The sequence below is a fragment of the Podarcis vaucheri genome, assembly GCF_965113315.1.
Source record: "Podarcis vaucheri genome assembly, chromosome: 10".
In the NCBI taxonomy this organism is placed as follows: domain Eukaryota; kingdom Metazoa; phylum Chordata; class Lepidosauria; order Squamata; family Lacertidae; genus Podarcis; species Podarcis vaucheri.
Genome location: NC_138748.1, coordinates 71,102,639 through 71,124,819, shown reverse-complemented (window position 1 = coordinate 71,124,819; position 22,181 = coordinate 71,102,639). Strand labels below are relative to the sequence as shown.

At 48.2% G+C, this 22,181-nt stretch overlaps 1 protein-coding gene across 1 annotated transcript in view; it reads left to right on the top strand.

The window, feature by feature from the left end:
- The first annotated feature begins 3,360 nt into the window (after positions 1 to 3,360).
- The window catches only part of KCP (kielin cysteine rich BMP regulator), a 104,289-nt gene continuing 85,468 nt past the window's right edge, over positions 3,361 to 22,181 (top strand). The window contains exons 1-3 of the mRNA XM_082238688.1: positions 3,361 to 3,748; positions 10,498 to 11,054; positions 12,564 to 12,636. Coding sequence (XP_082094814.1) covers positions 3,631 to 3,748; positions 10,498 to 11,054; positions 12,564 to 12,636 — 748 coding nt within the window. The 5' untranslated portion in view covers positions 3,361 to 3,630. The remainder of the gene's footprint in view (positions 3,749 to 10,497; positions 11,055 to 12,563; positions 12,637 to 22,181) is intronic.

Below are 22,181 nucleotides of genomic sequence, written 5' to 3'. Positions count from 1 at the left end.
CGCTACCTTGAGCTCCAGTTGAGGTGGAATTAGGAAAACAATAAGTCAATAAAACGTACCTAAAGGGAGCCCTTTAATATCAACAACCTCAGATATGCAGATGACATGACCTTGATGGGAGAAAGTGAGGAGGAATTAAAGAACCTTTTAATGAGGGTGAAAGAGAAGAGCGCAAAATATGGTCCGAAGCTCAACATCAAAAAAACGAAAATCATGGTCACTGGGCCCATCACCTCCTGGCAAGTAGAAGGGGAAGAAATGGAGGCAGTGAGAGATTTTACTTTCTTGGGGTCCATGATCACTGCAGATGGTGACAGCAGTCATGAAATTAAAAGACGCCTGCTTCTTGGGAGAAAAGCAATGACAAACCTAGAGAGCATCTTAAAAAGCAGAGACATCACCTTGCCAACAAAGGTCCGTATAATTAAAGCTATGGTTTTCCCAGTAGTGATGTATGGAAGTGAGAGCTGGACCATAACGAAGGCTGAGCGCCAAAGAATTGATGCTTTTGAATTCTGGTGCTGGAGGAGACTCTTGAGAGTCCCATGGACTGCAAGAAGATCCAACCTCTCCATTCTGAAGGAAATCAGCCCTGAGTGCTCACTGGAAGGACAGATCCTGAAGCTGAGGCTCCAATACTTTGGCCACCTCATGAGAAGAGAAGACTCCCTGGAAAAGACCCTGGTGTTGGGGAAGATGGAGGGCACAAGGAGAAGGGGACGACAGAGGACGAGATGGTTGGACAGCGTCCTCGAAGAGACCAACATGAGTTTGACCAAACTGCGGGAGGCAGTGGAAGACAGGAGTGCCTGGCGTGCTCTGGTCCAGGGGGTCACGAAGAGTCGGACACGACTAAACAACTAAACAACAAAAGGGAGCCCTGCTCACTGAGCCCAGTATCCTGTCTCTGATAGTGGTCAGAGGGATACTTACGTTAATCTGAAGGGAACCCCCTCCTGCTGCACCTCTGCATTGGATTAAGAGCCCCCTGTCTGATTCTCTGCCCCCAGGGAAGCCTCCTTTGCCCCCATCCCAGCCCCACTTTCCACTCCACCCCTCAAGTGGCACCTTAAGAACATCACAAGAGCCTGATGGGTCAGGCTGATGGTCCCTCTCGGCCAGCATCCTGCTCCCGCAGCAGCCGGCCAGGCGCCCATTATGGGAAACAGGATTTGAACACAAAACCAGCTCTCTTCTCTTGTGGTTTCCAAAAACCGGTGATCAAAAGCATCCCTGCCTTCCCTCGTGGAGGCAGAGCACAGCTATCATGGCTTGGAAGTAGCCAGGATTTGGGGAGGGCAGAACCTCAAATTTGTACAGTGGTACCTCGGGTTACAGACGCTTCAGGTTACAGACTTCGCTAACCCAGAAATAGTACCTTGGGTTAAGAACTTTGCTTCAGGATGAGAACAGAAATCGTGCTCTGGCAGCAGCAGGAGGCCCCATTAGCTAAAGTGGTGCTTCAGGTTAAGAACAGTTTCAGGTTAAGAATGGACCTCTGAAACTAATTAAGTTCTTAACCCAAGGTACCACTATATTGGTTTTTATTGATTTCGATAAAGATATTATTTATTATTATTATTATTATTATTATTATTATTATTATTATTATTATTATTATTAGTGATAATAATAATAATTTACTATTTATACCCCGCCCATCTGGCTGGGCTTCTCCAGCCACTCTGGGTGGTTTCCAACAGAATATCAAAATACAATAATCTTTTAACATTAAAAGCTTCCCTAAACAGGGCTGCCTTCAGATGTCTTCTAAAAGTCTGGTACAGTGGTACCTCGGGTTAAGAACTTAATTCATTCTGGAGGTCCTTTCTTAACCTGAAACTGCTCTTAACCTGAAGCACCACTTTAGCTAATGGGGCCTCCTGCTGCTGCCATGCGATTTCTGTTCTCATCCTGAAGCAAAGTTCTTAACCTGAGGTACTATTTCTGGGTTAGCGGAGTCTGTAACCTGAAGCATATGTAACCTGAAGCGTCTGTAACCCAAGGTACCACTGTAGTTGTTTTTCTCTTTGACATCTGCTGGAAGGGCGTTCCACAGGGCGGGCGCCACCACCGAGAAGGCCCTCTGCCTGGCTCCCCGTAACCTCACTTCTCGCAGGGAGGGAACTTCGGAGCTGGACCTCAGTTCGAATCCTGATTGTGGGTTTCATAGAATCATAGAATCCTAGAGTTGGAAGAGACCGCAAGGGCCATCGAGTCCAACCCCCTGCCAAGCAGGAAACACCATCAGAGCACTCCTGACATATGGTTGTCAAGCCTCTGCTTAAAGACCTCCAAAGTAGGAGACTCCACCACACTCCTTGGCAGCAAATTCCACTGTCAAACAGCTCTCACTGTCAGGAAGTTCTTCCTAATGTTTAGGTGGAATCTTCTTTCTTGTAGTTTGGATCCATTGCTCCGTGTCCGCTTCTCCGGAGCAGCAGAAAACAACCTTTCTCCCTCCTCCATGTGACATCCCTTTATATATTTGAACATGGCTATCATATCACCCCTTAACCTCCTCTTCTCCAGGCTAAACATGCCCAGCTCCCTTAGCCGTTCCTCATAAGGCATCGTTTCCAGGCCTTTGACCATTTTGGTTGCCCTCCTCTGGACACGTTCCGGTTTGTCAGTGTCCTTCTTGAACTGTGGTGCCCAGAACTGGACACAGTACTCCAGGTGAGGTCTGACCAGAGCAGAATACAGTGGCACTATTACTTCCCTTGATCTAGATGCTATACTCCTATTGATGCAGCCCAGAATTGCATTGGCTTTTTTAGCTGCCGCGTCACACTGTTGGCTCATGTCAAGTTTGTGGTCAACCAAGACTCCTAGATCCTTTTCACATGTACTGCTCTCAAGCCACGTGTCACCCATCTTGTATTTGTGCCTCTCATTTTTTTTGCCCAAGTGCAATACTTTACATTTCTCCCTGTTAAAAATGGAGGGAACTTCGGAGCTGGACCTCAGTTCGAATCCTGATTGCGGGTTTCCCATCATGGGCATCTGGGTGGCCACTGTGATCACAGGATGCTGGAATAAATGAATCACAGGCCTCATCCAGCAGGCGTTTCTGATGCAGTGACGGATGATGCCCATGGCTGCCTCCTGCGGGCGCGCGTTCCGCCGTTTAACCGTGCGCTCCTTTCTGCGCTCCTTGCTGCTGCTGCTGTTTCTGATCCGGAGCCGGGATCCGCCTCGGGTTTTCGCTCCCACCCCGGGAGCTGCGGGTCCTGCCCGAGCCGAGCCTCTATCTCCCCCTTGCTCCCCCCGAGGGGCGGTGTGGGGTGGTGCTCAGCCCCGCATCGCCGGCGAAGGAGGAGCGGGGACGGGCTTGCACGGCGGCGCCCATCCTTACCCAGCCCTTTTCCTTCTCCTCCTCCTCCTTGCAGACCTTTCCCCTTCTCCGGGCTCGCTGTGGGGAGGGGGCTGCTTGAGACCCCCATTCCCGCCCCCAGAAGGGACCCTGCCCCATCGCCGGAGCGCCCGCGGCGAACCTTCCGCGCCCGCGCGCATCTGGCCGCATCTGGCACCGCATCCCTCCGTCCATCTTCCTAGGGCTGGAGAGGAGCCCCTGCCCCATCGCCGCCGCCTCTGGGTGCCCCCCGATGAATCTGGGGCGCAGGGGCCATGCCGGGGTGCTGGCAGCTCTACGCCGTCCAATGGGCCGCGCTGGCCCTTCAGGGCGCCTGGCACAGCCTCCCGGGGGCCGCCCAGGAAACCCCCCTCCACTACTATGGGGACAACGGTGAGTCTCTCTCTGGGGGTGGCACCTCTATTTTGGGACCCCCTGAGAATCTGGGGGTCTGATTCCTGAACCGCAGAGGGTTGGGCTAGATGACCTTTGGTGTTCCCTTCCAATTCTACGGTTCTCTCATTCCATGACCCTCTTGGGGACAGGGCCAGGAAACTTTTCTTCCAGAGCCTAGCTGGATTAGTCTATGCGTCCCTCTCCAGGTATTTGGGGTCCGTTCATTAACATGGCTTGACGGTTTGCAAAACTGGGTTATAGCCTGTGTTTTCCTCCGGTTTCTAAATCCTGAAATAGTACCCAGGCGCCATACCCGTTCCACGTTTTTAAAGAAATCCATATTTTCCTATGGAACTGCCTGCCACTTGGACATCCAGCCAGGCGTCTCTGCTGTGCTCTTTTCTGCGCCTGCTAAAACAATATTTTTTTCTTAGCCAAGTCTACCCAGATATCTTGAATGTGGATCAGTGTGTTCAAATCTGCTTTTAGTTTCTTGCTTCTCTTCATTTCTGGAAAGAGAAATTTGGATATATTTCTTTTGCCCTTGGCTTTGAATAAGTTATATTTTGTATATTATGAATGTCACCTGCCAAAACCTCTTGACACTCGTCTGCAATTCCCTCTTTATATTTATTTTTGAAGATGTTACACTTTTTTTTTTGTTAAATTTCTTTTAAAAGGTTATGTGAGATGCCATTGAGGGAGTGTCTTCTCATGACAAATAACACTGTACAATCCTATATACAGGCGAATAAATTCTATTGGTTAAATGGATGGCAGGGTTTTGAGGTTGGCTGTGAGCAGAAAAGGGGAGATACGTTGGGCGCTTAGATTTATTCTGCAATGTTGCTGTTAAGCCTCTGAAGTTCTGATAACTCAACCATCTGTAACATACAATGCCTAGTAACTAGGTATTGCAACTTTAAAAAGTGGAAAGTGAAATATTTACCGTAATTTGAGGGTTGTCTGTCTGTTTGTTTGTTTGTTTGTTAAATTTCTATACAGCACTTTGTCCGAGGATCACAGGACAGTTTACATTTTAAATAATTGCTTTTACTGGTTTTATTCTTTCTGGAAACTGCTGTCGGGTCCTGGGTTCAAATCTCCAGGACCTTCAGGCAAGGCTGGGTGAGTCCACTGGCCTGAAACCCTAGCCAGCAGCTGCCAGCCAGTGCAAGCAGTATGAAGCTAGATGGACTAGTGGATTTGCTCAGTATTAGACGGCTTTCTGTGTGCCTCTTTGGAAAGATTCCTGGCTCAGTGCTAGAGCGTCTGCTTGGCATGCAGAATGTCCCAGATTCAGACCCTGATGGTCTCTCCAGGCAGGGCTAGCACAGGCCCCGCCTGAAACCTGGCTGAGCTGCTGCCAGTCCGTGTTGGTAACACTGAGCTGGATGGACCAGGGCTCTTCCTTGATGCAAGGCAGATCCCCATGTTCCGCATTCAAAAGAGACTCAATTTTTAAATGTGGCAGCATCTACACTGCGGAACTCCCTGCCTATTGATAGCAGGCAGGCAGATTCAATTTCACTTTTTTTCGACACATGCTAAAAACATTTTTGTTTAGACTAGCCTCTCCAGATGTTTACAGAGTTCGTGCAAGCTCTGTTTTGGGCCTATCATCATTTTAACTTCAGGAATGCATTAAATTATTGTTGCCATTTTTTCTGGGTGGTAATTTTATTGCTTTATCTTATTTTGTGAAACATGTTGAAGGTTCTTTTTTTATCGTTGAAAATAAATACAAGCAAGCTGCGTACACATTTTACAAAATAAACAATAAATGTTTCCACGAACTCACAGAGGGAAATTGAACGTTTTCCTTTATGGGATTCAATTTTACTGGAGCCCAAACTGGCCCATTTTGCACTTAGATCATAGAGCTGTGGAATGGGAAGGCAACCCCAAGGGTCATCTAGTCCAACCCCCTGCAACGCAGCAATCTTTTGCCCCATGTGAGACTCGAACCCACTACCCTGAGGTTTAGAGTCTCGTGCTGTACCAACTGAGCTATCCCAGTAACCAGACTCTTCTTCAGCGGCTGGATGGAAAAGCAACTGTTCGCATCTCCTCTTTGCTAGAGCACATGGGGCAGAACTTTCCTTTGTCCTCTGGGTTCCCCTCCCTGGGGAAAGAGGCAGGATCCAGCCAATTTTGCATTTAAGAGCATTCTTCTTCCCTTCCCGCTGGAGTCAATGAGACTTCAGACTGTTTCGCGTTCCCTGGATCAGGCACCAAAATAGCCAATTATGCCTGGACTGGAAAGAGTGGAGAGCAGTTTTCCTCGCTCTCCTGAATGTTCAAAGACGCAGGACAGATAATTATTATTATTATTATTATTATTATTATTATTTATGATTATTTATGTATACCCCGCCTTTCCTGGTTCAAAAACCAGGCTCAGGGCGGCTAACAACAAATTTAAAACACTTTAATTATAAAAGCAGCATAAAATACAGTATAAAAACATGATTAACAATAAAATTCAAAAATCAATTTTGGGGAAATAAGCATTAGATAATCCCCAGGGCTAGCTGGCTGAATTGGTCCTACTTGGGCCAGCGAGGAGACCAGGGGAGAATTAGCTGTGGGATCCCAGAGCGGGTGATCTTCATAGAAAGGGGAGGGAAGGAAGGGGAATAAAAGATCAGGCTAAATTCAAATTGAAAGCCAGGCGGAATAGCTCTGTCTTACAGGCCCGCCAGAAGGAAGTTAAATCCTGCAGGACCCTGGTCTCATGGGACAGAACAGTCCACCAGGTTGGAGCCATCACTGAGAAGGCCCTGGCCCTGGGGGAGGATAATCTGACTTCCTTAGGGCCCAGGACCTCTAAACTATGGTTATTCATGGACCTTAAGGTCCTCTGCGGGGCAGACCAGGAGAGGCAGTCCCGTAAATACGAGGGCCCTAAGCCACAAAGGGCTTTAAATTCAAAACCAGCACCCTGAACCTGACCCAATACTCCACCAGGAGCCAGTGCAACTGGTAAAGCACTGGGTGAATTTACTCCCATGGCAGGGACCCCGTGAGGAGCCTTGCTGCAGCATTCTGGAGTTTCCGGGGCAGCCCTGCGTAGAGCGAATTACAGTAGTCAAGCCTGGAGCTGACCGTCACATGGATCACTGTGGCTAGGTCGGGGTGGGAAAGGTAAGGGTAAAAGGTCAAGGTAAAGGGACCCCTGATCATTAGGTCCAGTCGTGGCCGACTCTGGGGTTGCGGCACTTATCCCGCTTTACTGGCCGAGGGAGCCGGCGTACAGCTTCCGGGTCATGTGGCCAGCATGACTAAGCCGCTTCTGGCGAACCAGAGCAGCGCACGGAAACGCCGTTTACCTTCCTGCCGCAGTGGTACCTATTTATCTACTTGCACTTTGAGGTGCTTTCGAACTGCTAGGTTCACAGGAGCAGGGACCGAGCAACGGGAGCTCACCCTGTCGCGGGGATTCGAACCGCTGACCTTCCGATAGGCAAGTCCTAGGCTTTGTGGTTTAATCCACAGCGCCACCCGTGTCTCCATAAAGGTAAGGGACCAACTGCTTAATTGTGTCTTTCTGGTTCCCGTGGCTTGCAAACAGCTTTACAATGCAATGGGGGGAAAGAGGTACGAAAATATTGGCAGCGGCTGGGGCAGGGTTTCACTTCTGTCTTTACTCAGTCCACTCACCCAACTCCAGGCCGAGAGTTGACCACATATTCCAAAGGCCACTCGGCGTCCGGGGCCTAGACGCTCTCTCTCCTCCCCCCACATTCCAGTCTGCCTCCCCCCAGTTCCATTGGAGCAGCCCCAGCTGTTCTTAATTAAAGTGGGATGAGGAGGGGTTTTCTGGGAATAGCGCCCAGGCACCGCTCGGTCCTGGCCGAGCTCTCGACAAAGGGAGCGTTGCCTTTTGCACACGGAAGTTATGTGGGCCGGGGGACACATCTGCCCGCAAATGATTCACAGTGACAGCCCCGGACTTTGGAGTGGTTTTTTTTTTGCAAATCCAGCAGAGGGACCTACGAAGGGCATGCACAGATGTGCGCCCAATGTCACAGCTGGCTTGGGAGAGTCTCCTTCACCATCTCTCTCGCGCACAGGGCGCCACATCGATGTGGCAAGCGTTTCTGCCGCGCGGACACAAGCACATCGGAAGAGGCCTGCAGGATCTAGTCATAGCTGTCAACTTTTCCCTTTTCTTGCGAGGAATCCTATTCGGAATAAGGGAATTTCCCTTTAAAAAAAGGGAAACGTTGACAGCTATGGATCTAGTCCAGTATCCTGTTCTCACAGTGACCAAGCAGATGCGCAAGCAGGATTCGAACACAAGACCCCTCACCTTTCCTGCGGCTTCCAAAATCTGTTGGTTTTTTTTAATAATTTTTTTTATTCATTTTTCTTTTTCATTCATTACATACATCTCAATTTCTTAACATTCACTATATATTCCTCTCTCCCTCCCCTCCAGGGCTTTCCCCAACTTCCGCTTCTGGTTTGTTTCTCTTTTCACCCACTTTGCTATCTCCTAATAGAAAAAGTTATTAATAACATAACATCAAGCCTAAAAACATAAAAATAAAAGTAAATACAGTGGTACCTCTGGATGCGAACAGGATCCATTCCAGAGCCCCGTTCACACCCGGAAGCGAACGCAACCCGTGCAAGCACGTCTGCAGGTCTTGATTTGCCGCTTCCGCACATGCGCATGACGTCCTTTTGAGCGTTTGCACATGCGCGAGCGGCAAAACCCAGAATTAATGTTCTCTGTTACTGTAACCTCTGTTACGTAACCTGAAAATGCTCAACCTGAAGCACATTTAACCCGAGGTATGACTGTACAGTATAATATTTCACTATTTTCTAAACATTTTCTAGTACTAATAATGTGAATGTTTATTTGAATCCTGCCATCAAGTCTATTGGCTTCCTTTGTTTCTGCAAATATAATATAAACTGTTCCCATTCTTTTTCAAAGTCACTGTTGTCTTTTCCTCTTAATCTGTTATTTTTTTGCCAGTTCTGGATAGTTCATCAACTTCTCTTGCCGTTGTCCTTTAGTTGGTATTCCTCCAGTCTTCTGATTTTGTGCAGTCAACGTTTTCGCTGCTTGCAGTGGCATACATATATAAAGTCCTCGTTTCTTTTGGTATGTCTTGGCCTAAAATACCTGGCAAAAAAGGCTTCTGGTTTTTTGCGGCTTCCAAAATCTGGTGGTCAGAAGTATTGCTGTCTTTGAGCAGAGTAGCCCCTTCTGACCCTCTTTCAAAGACATCCAATTTGGTGATCTTCACTGCCTCCTGAAAGAGTGAGTTCCACAGTTTAACGACGTGCTTCACAAATGATAGAATCATATGCTACAACAGCAGCAAGAATACTCATCGCAAAGTATTGGAAATTACAAGAACTACCCAGCTTGGAAGAATGGCAGATGAAGGTGATAGACTATATGGGACTGGCGGAGATGACTGGCAGAATCCGAGACCAGGGAAGAGAGACAGCGGAAGAAGATTGGAAGAAATTTAAGGACTATCTTAGGAAACATTGTAAAATTACTGAATGTTAGAATGACGTTGGTTTAGAAATTATGTGGTTTCTAGCTGTAATGATTAAGTAAAAAGAAAAGAAAATTTAAACGGATAATAAGGAAGAGGATTTGCTGAATTAAAATTTCGGAATTGGAATACAGAAAGGGGAGGTACGAGGAAGTCGGGGAAGTAAGTTACAAGAAAATAAGGGATTGAAATTATACTTGTTTTTTGTGTGTGTGTTTTTCCTTTCTTTTGTTGTTTGTTTGTATTAATGTTTTGTTATTATATAATTTGTGAAACTTCAATAAAAATCTTTTTTTAAAAAAAAATAATGATAGAATCATAGAGTTGTAGAGCTGGAAGGGACCACAAGGCTTCACTTAGTCCCACCTCCTGCAATGAAGGAATCTTTTGCCTAAACGTGGGACTCAAACCCTCGAGCCTGAGTCTGGCGCTCTGCCAGTTGAGTTAGAAGGACTCTCTTTTATCTACGGGACCGCCTCTCCTGGTCTGCCCCGCAGAGGACCTTAAGGTCCATGAATAACCATAGTTTAGAGGTCCCTGAGGAAGTCAGACTATCCTCCACCTGGGCCAGGGCCTTCTCAGTGATGGCTCCGACCTGGTGGAATGCTCTGTCCCAGGAGACCAGGGCCCTGCAGGATTTAACCTCCTTCCATCGGGAAGGAAAAGAGGGAAGACGGGGTGCAGCAAAAAGGTTGGAGGGGAAATACCACGGGGAAAGGGATGGAAAAATAATTTTAAAAATAATAATTTATTATTTATACCCCGCCCATCTGGCTGGGTTTCCCCAGCCACTCTGGGCGGCTTCCAACCGAATATTAAATACAATACAGCGTCAGACCTTAAAAACTTCCCTAAACAGGGCTGCCTTCAGATGTCTTCTACACGTCAAGTAGTAGCTTATTTCCTTGACATCTGATGGGAGGGCGTTCCACAGGGCGGGGGCCACCACCGAGAAGGCCCTCTGCCTGGTTCCCTGTAACCTCACTTCTCGCAATGAGGGAACTGCCAGAAGGCCCTCGGAGCTGGACCTCAGTGTCCAGGGTGGACAATGGGGGTGGAGACACTCCTTCAGGTATACCAGACCTGATCATGTACTGGAATTTTATGCGGCATTTGTGGAAATCTAACAAAATGTATTTGGAAAAATAAAGGAATAGATAAAGAAATCTTCCTCCTCCACCTCATCAACACTCCTGCTCTCTCTTTTCATTTTTGCAGTCATTGACCTGCTGGAGGCCCTCAACGTCACCCGCTCTGTCGTGGGGGTCACCAAGGCCAAGGGTCCCGATCCGGGCGTGCCAGCCTGGAAGTTCCGCCAGCGGGTGCCCCACCTGACCCTCCCCTGGGACTACTCCGTCTACCTGCTGTCCACAGTGCAGGCGGCCCTCGGCTTCCACTTTGTGGCCCGCCAGAGCCGCGCCTCGGAAGGGACCCTCGTCTCCCTGGTCTCGCCGGCCGCCACCAAGCGGGACGGGCGCCCCCTTCTGCAGCTGGTGTCCAGCGCCCGGTCCGGCCGGCTGCGCCTCGACTACCGCGCCGTCCACAACATGGAGCCGGCCTCCTTGGTCTTTCCCGGGACCAACCCCTTTGCCCACGGTCTCTGGGTAAGGCTGGCCCTCCATCTGGAGCCGCAACGCATCTCACTCTTTGTCGACTGCCAGGAGCCCGTCGTCTTCGAGAAAGGCGGCGGCGAGGAGGTACTCAGCCTCATTCTGCCCCTGGATCTGCAGGTCACCTTTGCCAGTTTGGAAGGAGACAAGGCCAGCAAGTTCCTGGTAAGTTGGCAACGCGATGCTCCCGAATGCCAGTACCTGCCAACCGGGTGAAAGCTGTTTCCTGGTTCTGCTGGATCTCTCTCTTTTCTTTCTTTTTAAAAATATTTTTGTTAAAAACAGTGGTACCTCGGATTACATACGCTTCAGGTTACAGACTCTGCTAACCCAGATATAGTGCTTCAGATTAAGAACTTTGCTTCAGGATAAGAACAGAAATCGTGCTCTGGCGGCACGGCGGCAGCAGGAGGCCCCATTAGCTAAAGTGGTGCTTCAGGTTAAGAACAGACTTCCAGAATGAATTTAGTACTGTATTTTTTGCTCTCTAAGACTCACTTTTTCCTTCCAAAAAAGTAAGGGGAAATGTGTTTGCGTCTTATGGAGCGAATGCAGGCTGCGCAGCTATCCCAGAAGCAAGAACAGCAAGAGGGATTGCTGCTTTAACTAGGCAGTGATCCCTCTTGCTGTTCTGGCTTCTGAGATTCAGAATATTTCTTTTCTTGTTTTCCTCCTCCAAAAACTAGGTGCGTCTTGTGGTCTGGTGCGTCTTATAGAGCGAAACATACGGCACTTAACCCGAGGTACCACTGTAGTAGTAATAATAATAATAATAATAATAATAATAATAATAATAATAATTTATACCCCACCCATCTGGCTGGCTTTCACGCTGTTAAAATACAGTAATCTATTAAACATTAAAAGCTTCCCTAAACAGGGCTGCCTTCAGATGTCTTCTAAAAGTCTGGTAGTTATTTTTCTCTTTGACATCTGGTAGGAGGGCGTTCCACAGGGTGGGCGCCACCACCAAGAAGGCCCCCTGCCTGGTTCCCTGTAACTTGGCTTCTTGCAGGGAGGGAACCGCCAGAAGGCCCTCAAAGCCGGACCTCAGTGTCGGGGCTGAACGATGGGGGTGGAGATGCTCCTTCAGGTATACTGGACCGAGGCCATTTAGGACTTTAAAGTACCAACACTTTGAATTGTGCTTGGAAACGTACTGGGAGGCAATGTAGGTCTTTCAAGACTGGTGTTATATGGTCTCAATGGCCGCTCCCAGTCACCAGTCTAGCTGCCGCATTCTGGATTAGTTGCAGTTTCCGGGTCACCTTCAAAGGTAGCCCCAGATAGAGTGCATTGCAGTAGTCCAAGCCGGAGATAACTAAAGCATGCACCACTCTGGTGAGACAGTCCGCAGGCAGATAGGGACTCAGCCTGCGTACCAGATGGAGCTGGTAAATAGCTGCCCTGGATACAGAACTGATCTGCGCCTCCATGGACAGCTGTGAGTCTAAAATGACTCCCAGGCTGCGCACCTGGTCCTTCAGGGGCACAGTTACCCCATTCAGGACCAGGGAGTCCCCCACACCCACCCGCCCCCTGTCCCCCCAAAAACAGATTCTATTATTCTGGTGCTTGATTTTAACAAAACCACTTCTTTCTCAATTCATATCCCCACGAGGCATTTTTAGGGTGGCTTTATTTTATTTCATTTTATTTCTTTTCATTCTGCAGGGCTACTGGCAGACAGCAGAGATTTCACCCAGTGGCTTCCCCCACCGTCCCTGGCACTGCGAGAACCTGCCAGGTAAGAGCTGGGGGCATTGGGTGGTACACCGGTTTGTCTGCGCAGGCGTTGGCTGAGACGCCCTTGGCCAACCTGCCACACTTGAGGCCTTTTGGACTACAATTCCCATCAGCCCAGTCCAGAACAGAGTTGTATGAAACGGTGGCTGATGGAAGCACGTCTGGACTCATAGTCCAGAACATCTGGGAGCTGGGTATGTTTAGCCTGGAAATGAGAAGACCAAAAGGTGGTTTTTAAACTGAGATTCCTGAATTGCAGGGGGGGGGTTGGACTAAATGACCCGGGGCGGGTGATCCCTTCCATCTCTACAATATTATCATTCTTCATCCGCTCGGAATGGAGTTTAAAAAAAAATTAATTCTTTTAAGTTTTCCATATTTATCATGATCACATTCTATTACATAGTTCTGTAACCTGAAACCTTGCTCAAACTGAGCATCAACTTCCTTCCCTGGTCCCTCTTTCTGACTTCCAGATATCTTTCCTGGATTCTTAGTCTTTCTATAACCACTTTCTTACCTGCTATCTTCTTTTTGTACTTCGCCTCATTATATGTAAATCAGTTTCTTATATTCACATTACAAAACATTTCAACTTAAACCTACAAACATTTTCAGATGTTTATGATGCTCTTTCATATATGATATACCGTATTTTTTGCACCATAACACTCACTTTTTTCCTCCTAAAAAGTAAGGGGAAATGTCTGTGCGTGTTATGGAGGGAATGCCTATGGGTGGCATGCCTACGGATTTTCCTCCTCTAAAAACTACGTGCGTGTTATGGTCGGGTGCGTGTTATAAAGCGAAAAATACGGCACTGTATTTTTCGCTCTATAGGACGCACTTCCCCCCCTCCAAAAATGAAGGGGAAATGTGTGTGTGTCCTATGGAGCAAATGCAGGCTCCTTGGCTTCAGCGGTAGCAACGCGAAGCCTCCGAAGCGTAGAGGGAGCGCTCCCTCCGCACTCCGGAGGCTACGCGTTGCTTTCGCTGAAGCCGCCTGAAGCCCCCGGAGCACAGTGGGAACTCCCGCTGTGCTCCAGAGGCTTTAGGCAGCGCTCCAAAGGCTTGCGGATAGCCGTCTGAAGCCTGGAGAGTGAGAGGGGTCAGTGCACACCGATCCCTCTTGCTCCCAGGCTTCGCTTCGCTAGAGACGCGGCACAGTTTTCCCTCTCTGTGCAGCGCCCCTTCAGCGAAGCGGGAGGAGAAATGGAAGGGGCACTGTGCAGAGAGGGGGAGAATTCCCCCCCCCTGTTCTCGCCATCCTATGGTCTGGTGTGTCCTATGGAGTGAAAAATACGGTAAATTTGCTGCAGTCCTTTTGAAACAGTTTGTTGCGCTGATTCCATATTTCCCCGTCAGCTTTGCCAGTTCTACGTATTCCACCCTCTTACTCTGCCATTCCTCCAATGTTGGAATTACCTGCTGTTTCCATTTCTGAGGCAGAAGTATCCTTGCAGCCGTTGTGGCGTACATAAACAAATTTACATCTTTTTTAGGAATATCCTCTCCAACTAAACGTAAGAGAATTGTCTCTGCTCCGCTCGTAATGGAGTTGGTGGGAACTGGGAAGCAAAGTAGCGAGACATCAAAGCGGCCCGCTCACTTTGGGAACTGTTATGTACTGAGTTGAATAGGATCCAAAAGGCGGCAGTCTGATTGGTCCTAGAACAATAGGGTCCAGAATGCAGCAGTCTGATTGGTCCTAGAACAATAGGATCCAGAATGCAGCAGTCTGATTGGCCCTGGAACAATAGGGTCCAGAATGCAGCAGTCTGATTGGTCCTAGAACAATAGGATCCAGAATGCAGCAGTCTGATTGGCCCTGGAACAATAGGGTCCAGAATGCAGCAGTTTGATTGGCCCTGGAACAATAGGATTCAGAATGCAGCAGTCTGACTGGCCCTAGAACAATAGGATTCAGAATGCAGCAGTCTGATTGGCCCTAGAACAATAGGATTCAGAATGCAGCAGTCTGATTGGTCCTAGAACAATAGGGTCCAGAATGCAGCAGTTTGATTGGTCCTAGAACAATAGGATTCAGAATGCAGCAGTCCGATTGGTCCTAGAAAAATAGGATTCAGAATGCAGCAGTCTGATTGGCCCTAGGACAATAGGGTCCAGAATGCAGCAGTCTGATTGGTCCACAGGAGCCACCCAATCCAGCTCCAGGTGGACGTGAATCTGCAACCTGATTGGCCTACAGGAGAATCCCGGAATTAGCCAATCACGTGGGACCTATTGTGTAAATAATGTATATAAAGCAGACATTCTGGGGGAACTTCCATTCCTCCTCACCACCATGAGCTGAATAAAGAGCATGAAATCCACTCTCGACTCTGAGTATATTTCAAACTCCCATCAGCCCAGTCCAGTACAGAGTTGTATGAAACGGTGGCTGATGGAAGCACGTCTGGACTCGTAGTCCAGAACATCTGGGAGCTGGGTATGTTTAGCCTGGAAATGAGAAGACCGAAAGGTGGTTTTTAAACTGAGATTCCTCCATTGCAGCGGGGGTTGGACTAGATGACCCGGGGCGGGTGATCCCTTCCATCTCTACAGTTTTATCATTCTTCATCCGCTCGGAATGGACTTGGTGGGAACGGGGAAGCAAAGAAACGTGACATCAAAGCAATCCGCTGACTTTGGGAACGTTCTCGCCCTGTCAAGCCTTCAACATCTGTGCGAAGAGCAGGAATCAGCCGCACTGCCAGATGTTCCCTGTCCTGGGCGGGTACAATTTGTGGGCCTTGGAAGGGCTCCAGCTGTTGGGAGAGGAGGGGCTGACATCTGGATTAGAGTGGGAAAGGAGTGGGGGGCGATCTGTCTGGAGGGAGGTGACGAGGGGCTTGATGTTTTTCTCTGTTCCCGAGCCAAGTGAATGGCGTGTTGGAGAGATCTCTCTCTGGGGCTTTGCAAATGATCCATTTATTTTCTACGCTAAGTATTATAGCTGTTAAGGACACGACATAGGAACAAGAGAAGCGGTTGCTAGCGCAGTTCAATGGCCCATCGACTCCAACATCCTGTTTTCTTTTTTCTTTCCCCCCACCCCCAATTTTTTATTCATTTTATAACACAAACAAACAATACAAACACATTCTTGTCTTATCCTTATTTTTTTCTGAACATTGTTAGGTGAGCTTCCCCAAGAGCCCCCTATCTGATTTTCATTTTACCTCATCTTCAGCAGCTTCATATATCATAATTTTAAACCATTTTTAAATCGCACTTACTTTTACCATAAAAATCTTCACATTTTATCACTTACAAATAATACTATTTTAAAATACACTATCTTCTACTTCTAACCCTACAGCTTATATCCACTTCCAAAGCTATTCTAAGATTTAAATATTAACATATTTTTTTCAAATATTCTTTAAACTTCTTCCAGTCTTCTTCCACCGTCTCTTCTCTCTGGTCTCAGAGTCTCCCGGTCAGTTCAGCAAGTTCCATATAGTCCATCATCTTCATCTGCTGTTCTTCGATAGTTGGTAAATCTTGTTTCTTCCAATTCTTCGCTAATAATATTCTCGCAGCTGTTGTGGCATACAGAAAAAAAGTAACATCCTTTTTGGGGATTTCTCCCCCCACTATACCAAGTAAAAAGGCGAGACCTAAAAGATGAGATGGATTTATTTGGGGCCTCCTACGCAAATCCACTACTTTGGTTTCCCCAAAACCTCTGGAAGAATTCCCCAAGTTGTCGACCCACGCTGCAAACCTGTTCATGCATGAGACCGGATCGCATCATCGCCAAGCGCACAAAGGCAGCACTGACCTCTCTTTCTCAGCATGGAAATGGCATCGTTAATGTAAAAATTGCAAACGGGACCCAGAGATCTTTTTTTAAAAAAAGTTGTACACAGAGAGCCTCCGCATTTCCTGCTGTATCTATGAACCGAGTGCCTGGGGGTAAATATAGCATCCGTGGCTTTAAAGGCCTGATCTGATGTCTGCCTGTTCCCGAGAGAGGAAGTTATGTATCTAAGCTCAGGCTTCTCATCTGCCAAGGAAATATTAGGCAAATTGTGTAGTTAGAACAGCTGTTCTTCAGCTAATAAGTCTGTAGCTGGGCTGGCTGCTGTTAGCCTTCCTGTAAATAAGGAAGACCAAGGAGGACTTGGAAGTGAGAGCTGGACCATAAAGAAGGCTGATCGCCGAAGAATGGATGCTTTTGAATTCTGGTGCTGGAGGAGACTCTTGAGAGTCCCATGGACTGCAAGAAGATCCAACAGATCCATCCTTAAGGAAATCAGCCCTGAGTGCTCCCTGGAAGGACAGATCGTGAAGCTGAGGCTCCAAGACTTTGGCCACCTCACGAGAAGAGAAGCCTCCATGGAAAAGACCCTGATGTTGGGAAAGATGGAGGGCACAAGGAGAAGGGGACGATGGAGGACGAGATGGTGGGACAGTGTTCTCGAAGCTACCAGCATGAGTTTGACCAAACATCGGGAGGCAGTGGAAGACAGGAGTGCCTGGCGTGCTCTGGTCCAGGGGGTCACAAAGAGCTGGACACGACTAAATGACTAAACAACAAGGAAGACTGGCCAGAAAATGTTGCTTTCTGGCAGGGATGGGGGAGCTGCGTAGTCGCAACTGACGGGAATCGAACTGGCAAATGGCAAGGATATCTCCGGAGACCCCAGGTTCCTCGTCCCTGTGGAATGGAGTGCTCCTCTGAAGGGTTCCAGCCAGCCATGCCCTCTTAGAATAGTAGGGTTGGATGGGACCCTGAGGGACATCTAGTCCAACACCCCCACAATGCAGGAATCTCTTTCACTCTTTTTAATGATTTTTATTAAATTTTCCACTTTTATCATAATTTTGTTACATAATTTTATATTCCTGAACGCGGTTATCTCTCACACAAAAACCACTAAAAAACAACAACATCACCAAAACTAATCGGACAGCTATGCTGAGAGTGCATGTCGGATCTCGTCTTCAGTTTTCCTTTTCCTGCCATCCGTCCCTTGGAGCTCCCCGGGCCCCAAGCTGTTATTTGGCTCTGCTCAATGACCCACCCTTGCATCGTGATGTTCTCCTTCTGGTGCCGAATATATCGGTTTTTATGCCTCTGTCCTTTTATGTTTGTATATATTTTATGGGCTAATAGCCGTAAATAAATAAATAAATAAAAATAATTTTATAACTTGATACATTACTCTGTAAGAGCACCGACCTCCTTCCCTCCCTCTTTCTGACTTCCACACACCTTTCTATATTCTCCGCATTTCTATAATCACATGTTTACCTTTTATCTTATTATAATATTTCATCTTGTTATCGGTAAATCAGTCCCTTATATTTACATTACAAAACATTTCAATGCAAACCTACAAACATTTTCAGATGTTTACAATTTTCTTTCATATAAAGTATTTCTTCTCCAATTAAACCTAATAAAAACGCCTCTGGTTTTTTCGTTAAAGTTATATTTTAAAAACTTTTTCAATTATATATTATATCTCAGAAGGTTTTCACTTTGGAGAAATGCAGGAATCTCAGCTAAAGCATCCCTGACAGGTGGCCATCCCACCTCCAGGAAGGAGGAGAGTCCACAATCTCTGGCAGGAGACCGTTCTTACTGTCAGAAAGCTCTTCTGAATGTTCAGTCAGAATCTCCTTTCTCGCAACTTGAAGTCACGGGTTTGAGTCCTGCCCTCCAGAGCAGGAGAAAAACAAGCTTGCTCCCTCTTCCATGGGACAGCCCTTGAGATATTTGAAGATGGCTTTCATATCTCCTCTCAGTCTCCTCTTTTCCAGACTAAACATACCCAGCACCTTCAACCGTTCCTCATCAGGCTTAGTTTCCAGACCCTTGATCATCTGGGTCGCCCTCCTCTGCAAACATTCCAGCTTGTCAACATCCTTCTTAAATTGTGCTGCCCAGATTGGTGAAGTCTTATAAATAGGTAAAGGGCTAAAGGGATAAAGGGGACCCCTGACCATTAGGTCCAGTCGTGGCCGACTCTGGGGTTGCGGCACTCATCTCGCTTTACTGGCTGAGGGAGCCGGCGTACAGCTTCCGGGTCATGTGGCCAGCATGACTAAGCCGCTTCTGGTGAACCAGAGCAGTGCATGGAAACGCCGTTTACCTTCCTGCTGAAGTGGTACCTATTTATCTACTTGTGCTTTGATGTGCTTTCGAACTGCTAGGTGGGCAGGAGCAGGGACCGAGCAATGGGAGCTCACCCCATCGCGGGGACTTGAACCGCTGACCTTCTGATCGGCAAGTCCTAGGCTCTGTGGTTTAACCCACAGCGCCACCCACGTCTCTATGAATAAGTAAGCATATAAATAATTTTCACAAGTTATGCTGACAAATACTTTATTTCAAGGCTTGAGCCGTATCTGCATATAAAGACAAAATGGAAAATATAGATAAATATGCTGACAGAGGTCCCCTCTGGAATCGGAAGCCCGTATGCCCCCCCCCCACAGGGCCTGCGGACCAAGGCAGAGTAGAGCGGGACTATGACTTCCCTTCATCTGGACACTAGACTTCTGTTGATGCAGCCCAGAATAGCATTGGCCTTTTTTGCTGCTGCATCACACTGTGGACTCAGGTCAAGCTTGTGGTCCACCAAGACCCCCTAGATCCTTTTCCCATGTCCTGCTAGTGAGTCATGTGTCCCCCATCGTGTCCTTCTGCATCTGGTTCTTCTTGCCAAACTAAAACACCCCAAATGCTGCAGCTTTTGTTCACGGGAGAGTCGCTCCACCCCCGGTCGTTTGTTGTGCCCTTTCTTTATCTTTTCCCACCTCCACAATATCCTTTCGCAAGGGGTTGAGGCGACAGAGCTCTTTAAGAAACTCAACTTTCTGGCGTGAGCTGGAACGCAGCTTGCAGCGATCTGTTTTTGTGCTCCAAGATGTGAAAGTTCTACGGTCCTCCCTCGATTACACAGCTCAACCTCATTTCTCAAAAACCTCGTACTCTTTGCCCCATGACCTCTTTGGGGCAGGGGCGGCGGGGTAATTAATTGGCCAATTACCTGAAAAGAGGCTTCTGAAGGGTCATCAGACTGAGCCTGCCAAAACATTTTGACCTTTGACTGCAGACTGGCAGTGGCTGTGGAGCTGGATGCAAGTTGAGTTCCTTTAAGCCCTGCTAAAATTCAGACGGCTTTGCGGGATTTCTGGCGTGAGCACTGTGTTCCAGAGGCTGCAGTGATCTGTGGGGGGCTGGTTTCATCCCCCCACTTCCTTCCCACATTTCCCAAGCATTGGAGAAGCTGCCTCCTGGAAAAGGGCACTAGGGACCTCTGATGTCTTTGTCCAAATCACTGATTTATAGAATTGGAAGGCACCCAAAGGTCATCTAGCCCAACCCCTGAAACGCAGGGATCGCAGCTAAAGAATCCCATCTTAAAAACCTCCAGTGAGGGAGAATCCACCAGCACCTTCTGTGGGCGTCAAACAGCTCTTGCATTCAGCAAGTTCTCCCCCCCCCCCCCCAATATTTTTTATTGATTTTCCATATTTTTAACAAATACAACATAGCAGGGAAAAACAAAGTACCTCTGGGTTATTTGTGGGGCCTGCCTGGTGTTTTTACATGAGTAGAATGTGTGCTTTTGTTTAAAATGCATCTCTGGGTTATTTGTGGGGCACAGGAATTCGTTCATCCCCCCCCAAAAAAAATATATTCCGGCCCCCCACAAGGTCTGAGGGAAGATGGACCGGCCCACGGCTGAAAAAGGTTGCTGACCCCTGAGCTAGAGCATGAGACTCTATCTCGGCGTTGTGGGTTCGAGTTTCCTGCGTTGTGGGGGTTGGACTAGATGACCCTTGGTGCTCCTTCCAGTTCTATGACATCATCAGGAGGGCACCTCTTGGCTGTTCCCAGGAGTGCCAGCCTGGCCCTGCGACTGTGGGTGCCTAGGGCTACGGGTGCATGGCCCTGGCACTGAAATTTGTGGGTGCCTGGCTCCCAGTATGTTTCCGAGCACAATTCAAAGTGTTGGTGCTGACCTTTAAAGCCCTAAATGGCCTTGGTCCAGTATACCTGAAGGAGCGTCTCCACCCCCATTGTTCGGCCTGGACACTGAGGTCCAGCTCCGAAGACCTTCTGGCAGTTCCCTCCCTGCGAGAAGTGAGGTTACAGGGAACCAGGCAGAGGACCTTCTCGGTGGTGGCTCCTGCCCTGTGGAACGTCCTCCCAGCAGATGTCAAAGAGAACAACTACCAGACTTTTAGAAGACATCTGAAGGCAGCCCTGTTTAGGGAAGCTTTTAATGTTTGAGGCATTACTGTATTTTAATATTTTGTTGGAAGCCGTCCAGAGTGGCTGGGGAAACCCAGCGGGGTATAAATAAAGTATTATTATTATTATTATTATTATTATTATTATTATTATTATTATTATTATCATCATCATCATCATCGGGAATTTTGTGAGTGCTCAGGCCCCCAGTGCCCCAGGGAGTTGGCACCTATGGCCATCCCTGCCCTGTGCATTGCCCACCTTTCCTCCTGACCTCTCCGTCCTTTTTCTGGCCACAATTCCTGCGCTCTCCCACTCCTTTCCCCTCCTCCCAGCTGCTGGCAAGGCCATCCCTGAGCCATCCATGCATCTAATGAGCATCTCGGCTCTGGCTGCCCCCAACTTGCCCCCTTCTGCTCATTAAGCGCTTCTGGCCTCCAGCCCCCCTGGAAGGGTCAGCCGGGCAGGAGGAATTGCCCAGAGTCTGGACCCACACACCCACCCCCCGCTGGGCCCCTGGGAGGGAGGGGTTGAGGCTTCACAACCCCGCCGGCTGCCCCCTGATCCAAGCTGCTGGTGGTGGTCAGGCTGTGAGGAGGGGGCTGGAGTCCCACCAGAGATGAAGGGGCAGCGGGAGGACGGACGAACAGCTTTCTTCCTTGTTCTTTTTCCTTTTAATTTAAAGTTTCAGAGGGCAAGGCAAGCAATCAAAGGAATGCAGATTTTGGGACATTTTATCTTTGAGAAAAGCCAAGAAACAGCATGGCAGAATCTCGTAAAATTACACCTGGCATAGGGGAGGAGGGATGTAGTGAAGTTGGGAAATCCTGGTATGTCAAACACTGGTTCACGCAGGAGTGAGTCATTGTGGGAGAGATAAAACTGTAGCCTTCTGGGGAATGGGTGTTTGGTCTCTTTAAACATAAAGCTACTTGTCTCTAAAGGGACGCGGGTGGCGCTGTGGGTTAAACCACAGAGCCTAGGACTTGCCAATCAGAAGGTTGGCGGTTCGAAAACCCGACACGGGGTGAGCTCCCATTGATCAGTCCCTGCTCCTGCCAACTAGCAGTTCGAAAGCACGTCAAAGTGCAAGTAGATAAATAGGTACCACTCTGGCGGGAAGGTAAACGGCATTTTCGTGCGCTGCTCTGGTTCGCCAGAAGCGGCTTAGTCTTGCTGGCCACATGACCCAGAAGTGGTACGCTGGCTCCCTCGGCCAGTAAAGCAAAATGAGTGCCGCAACCCCAGAGTCAGCCATGACTGGACCTAATGGTCAGGGGTCCCTTTACCTTTACCTTTACCTGTCTCTAGAGGTGTGAGTCAATTAC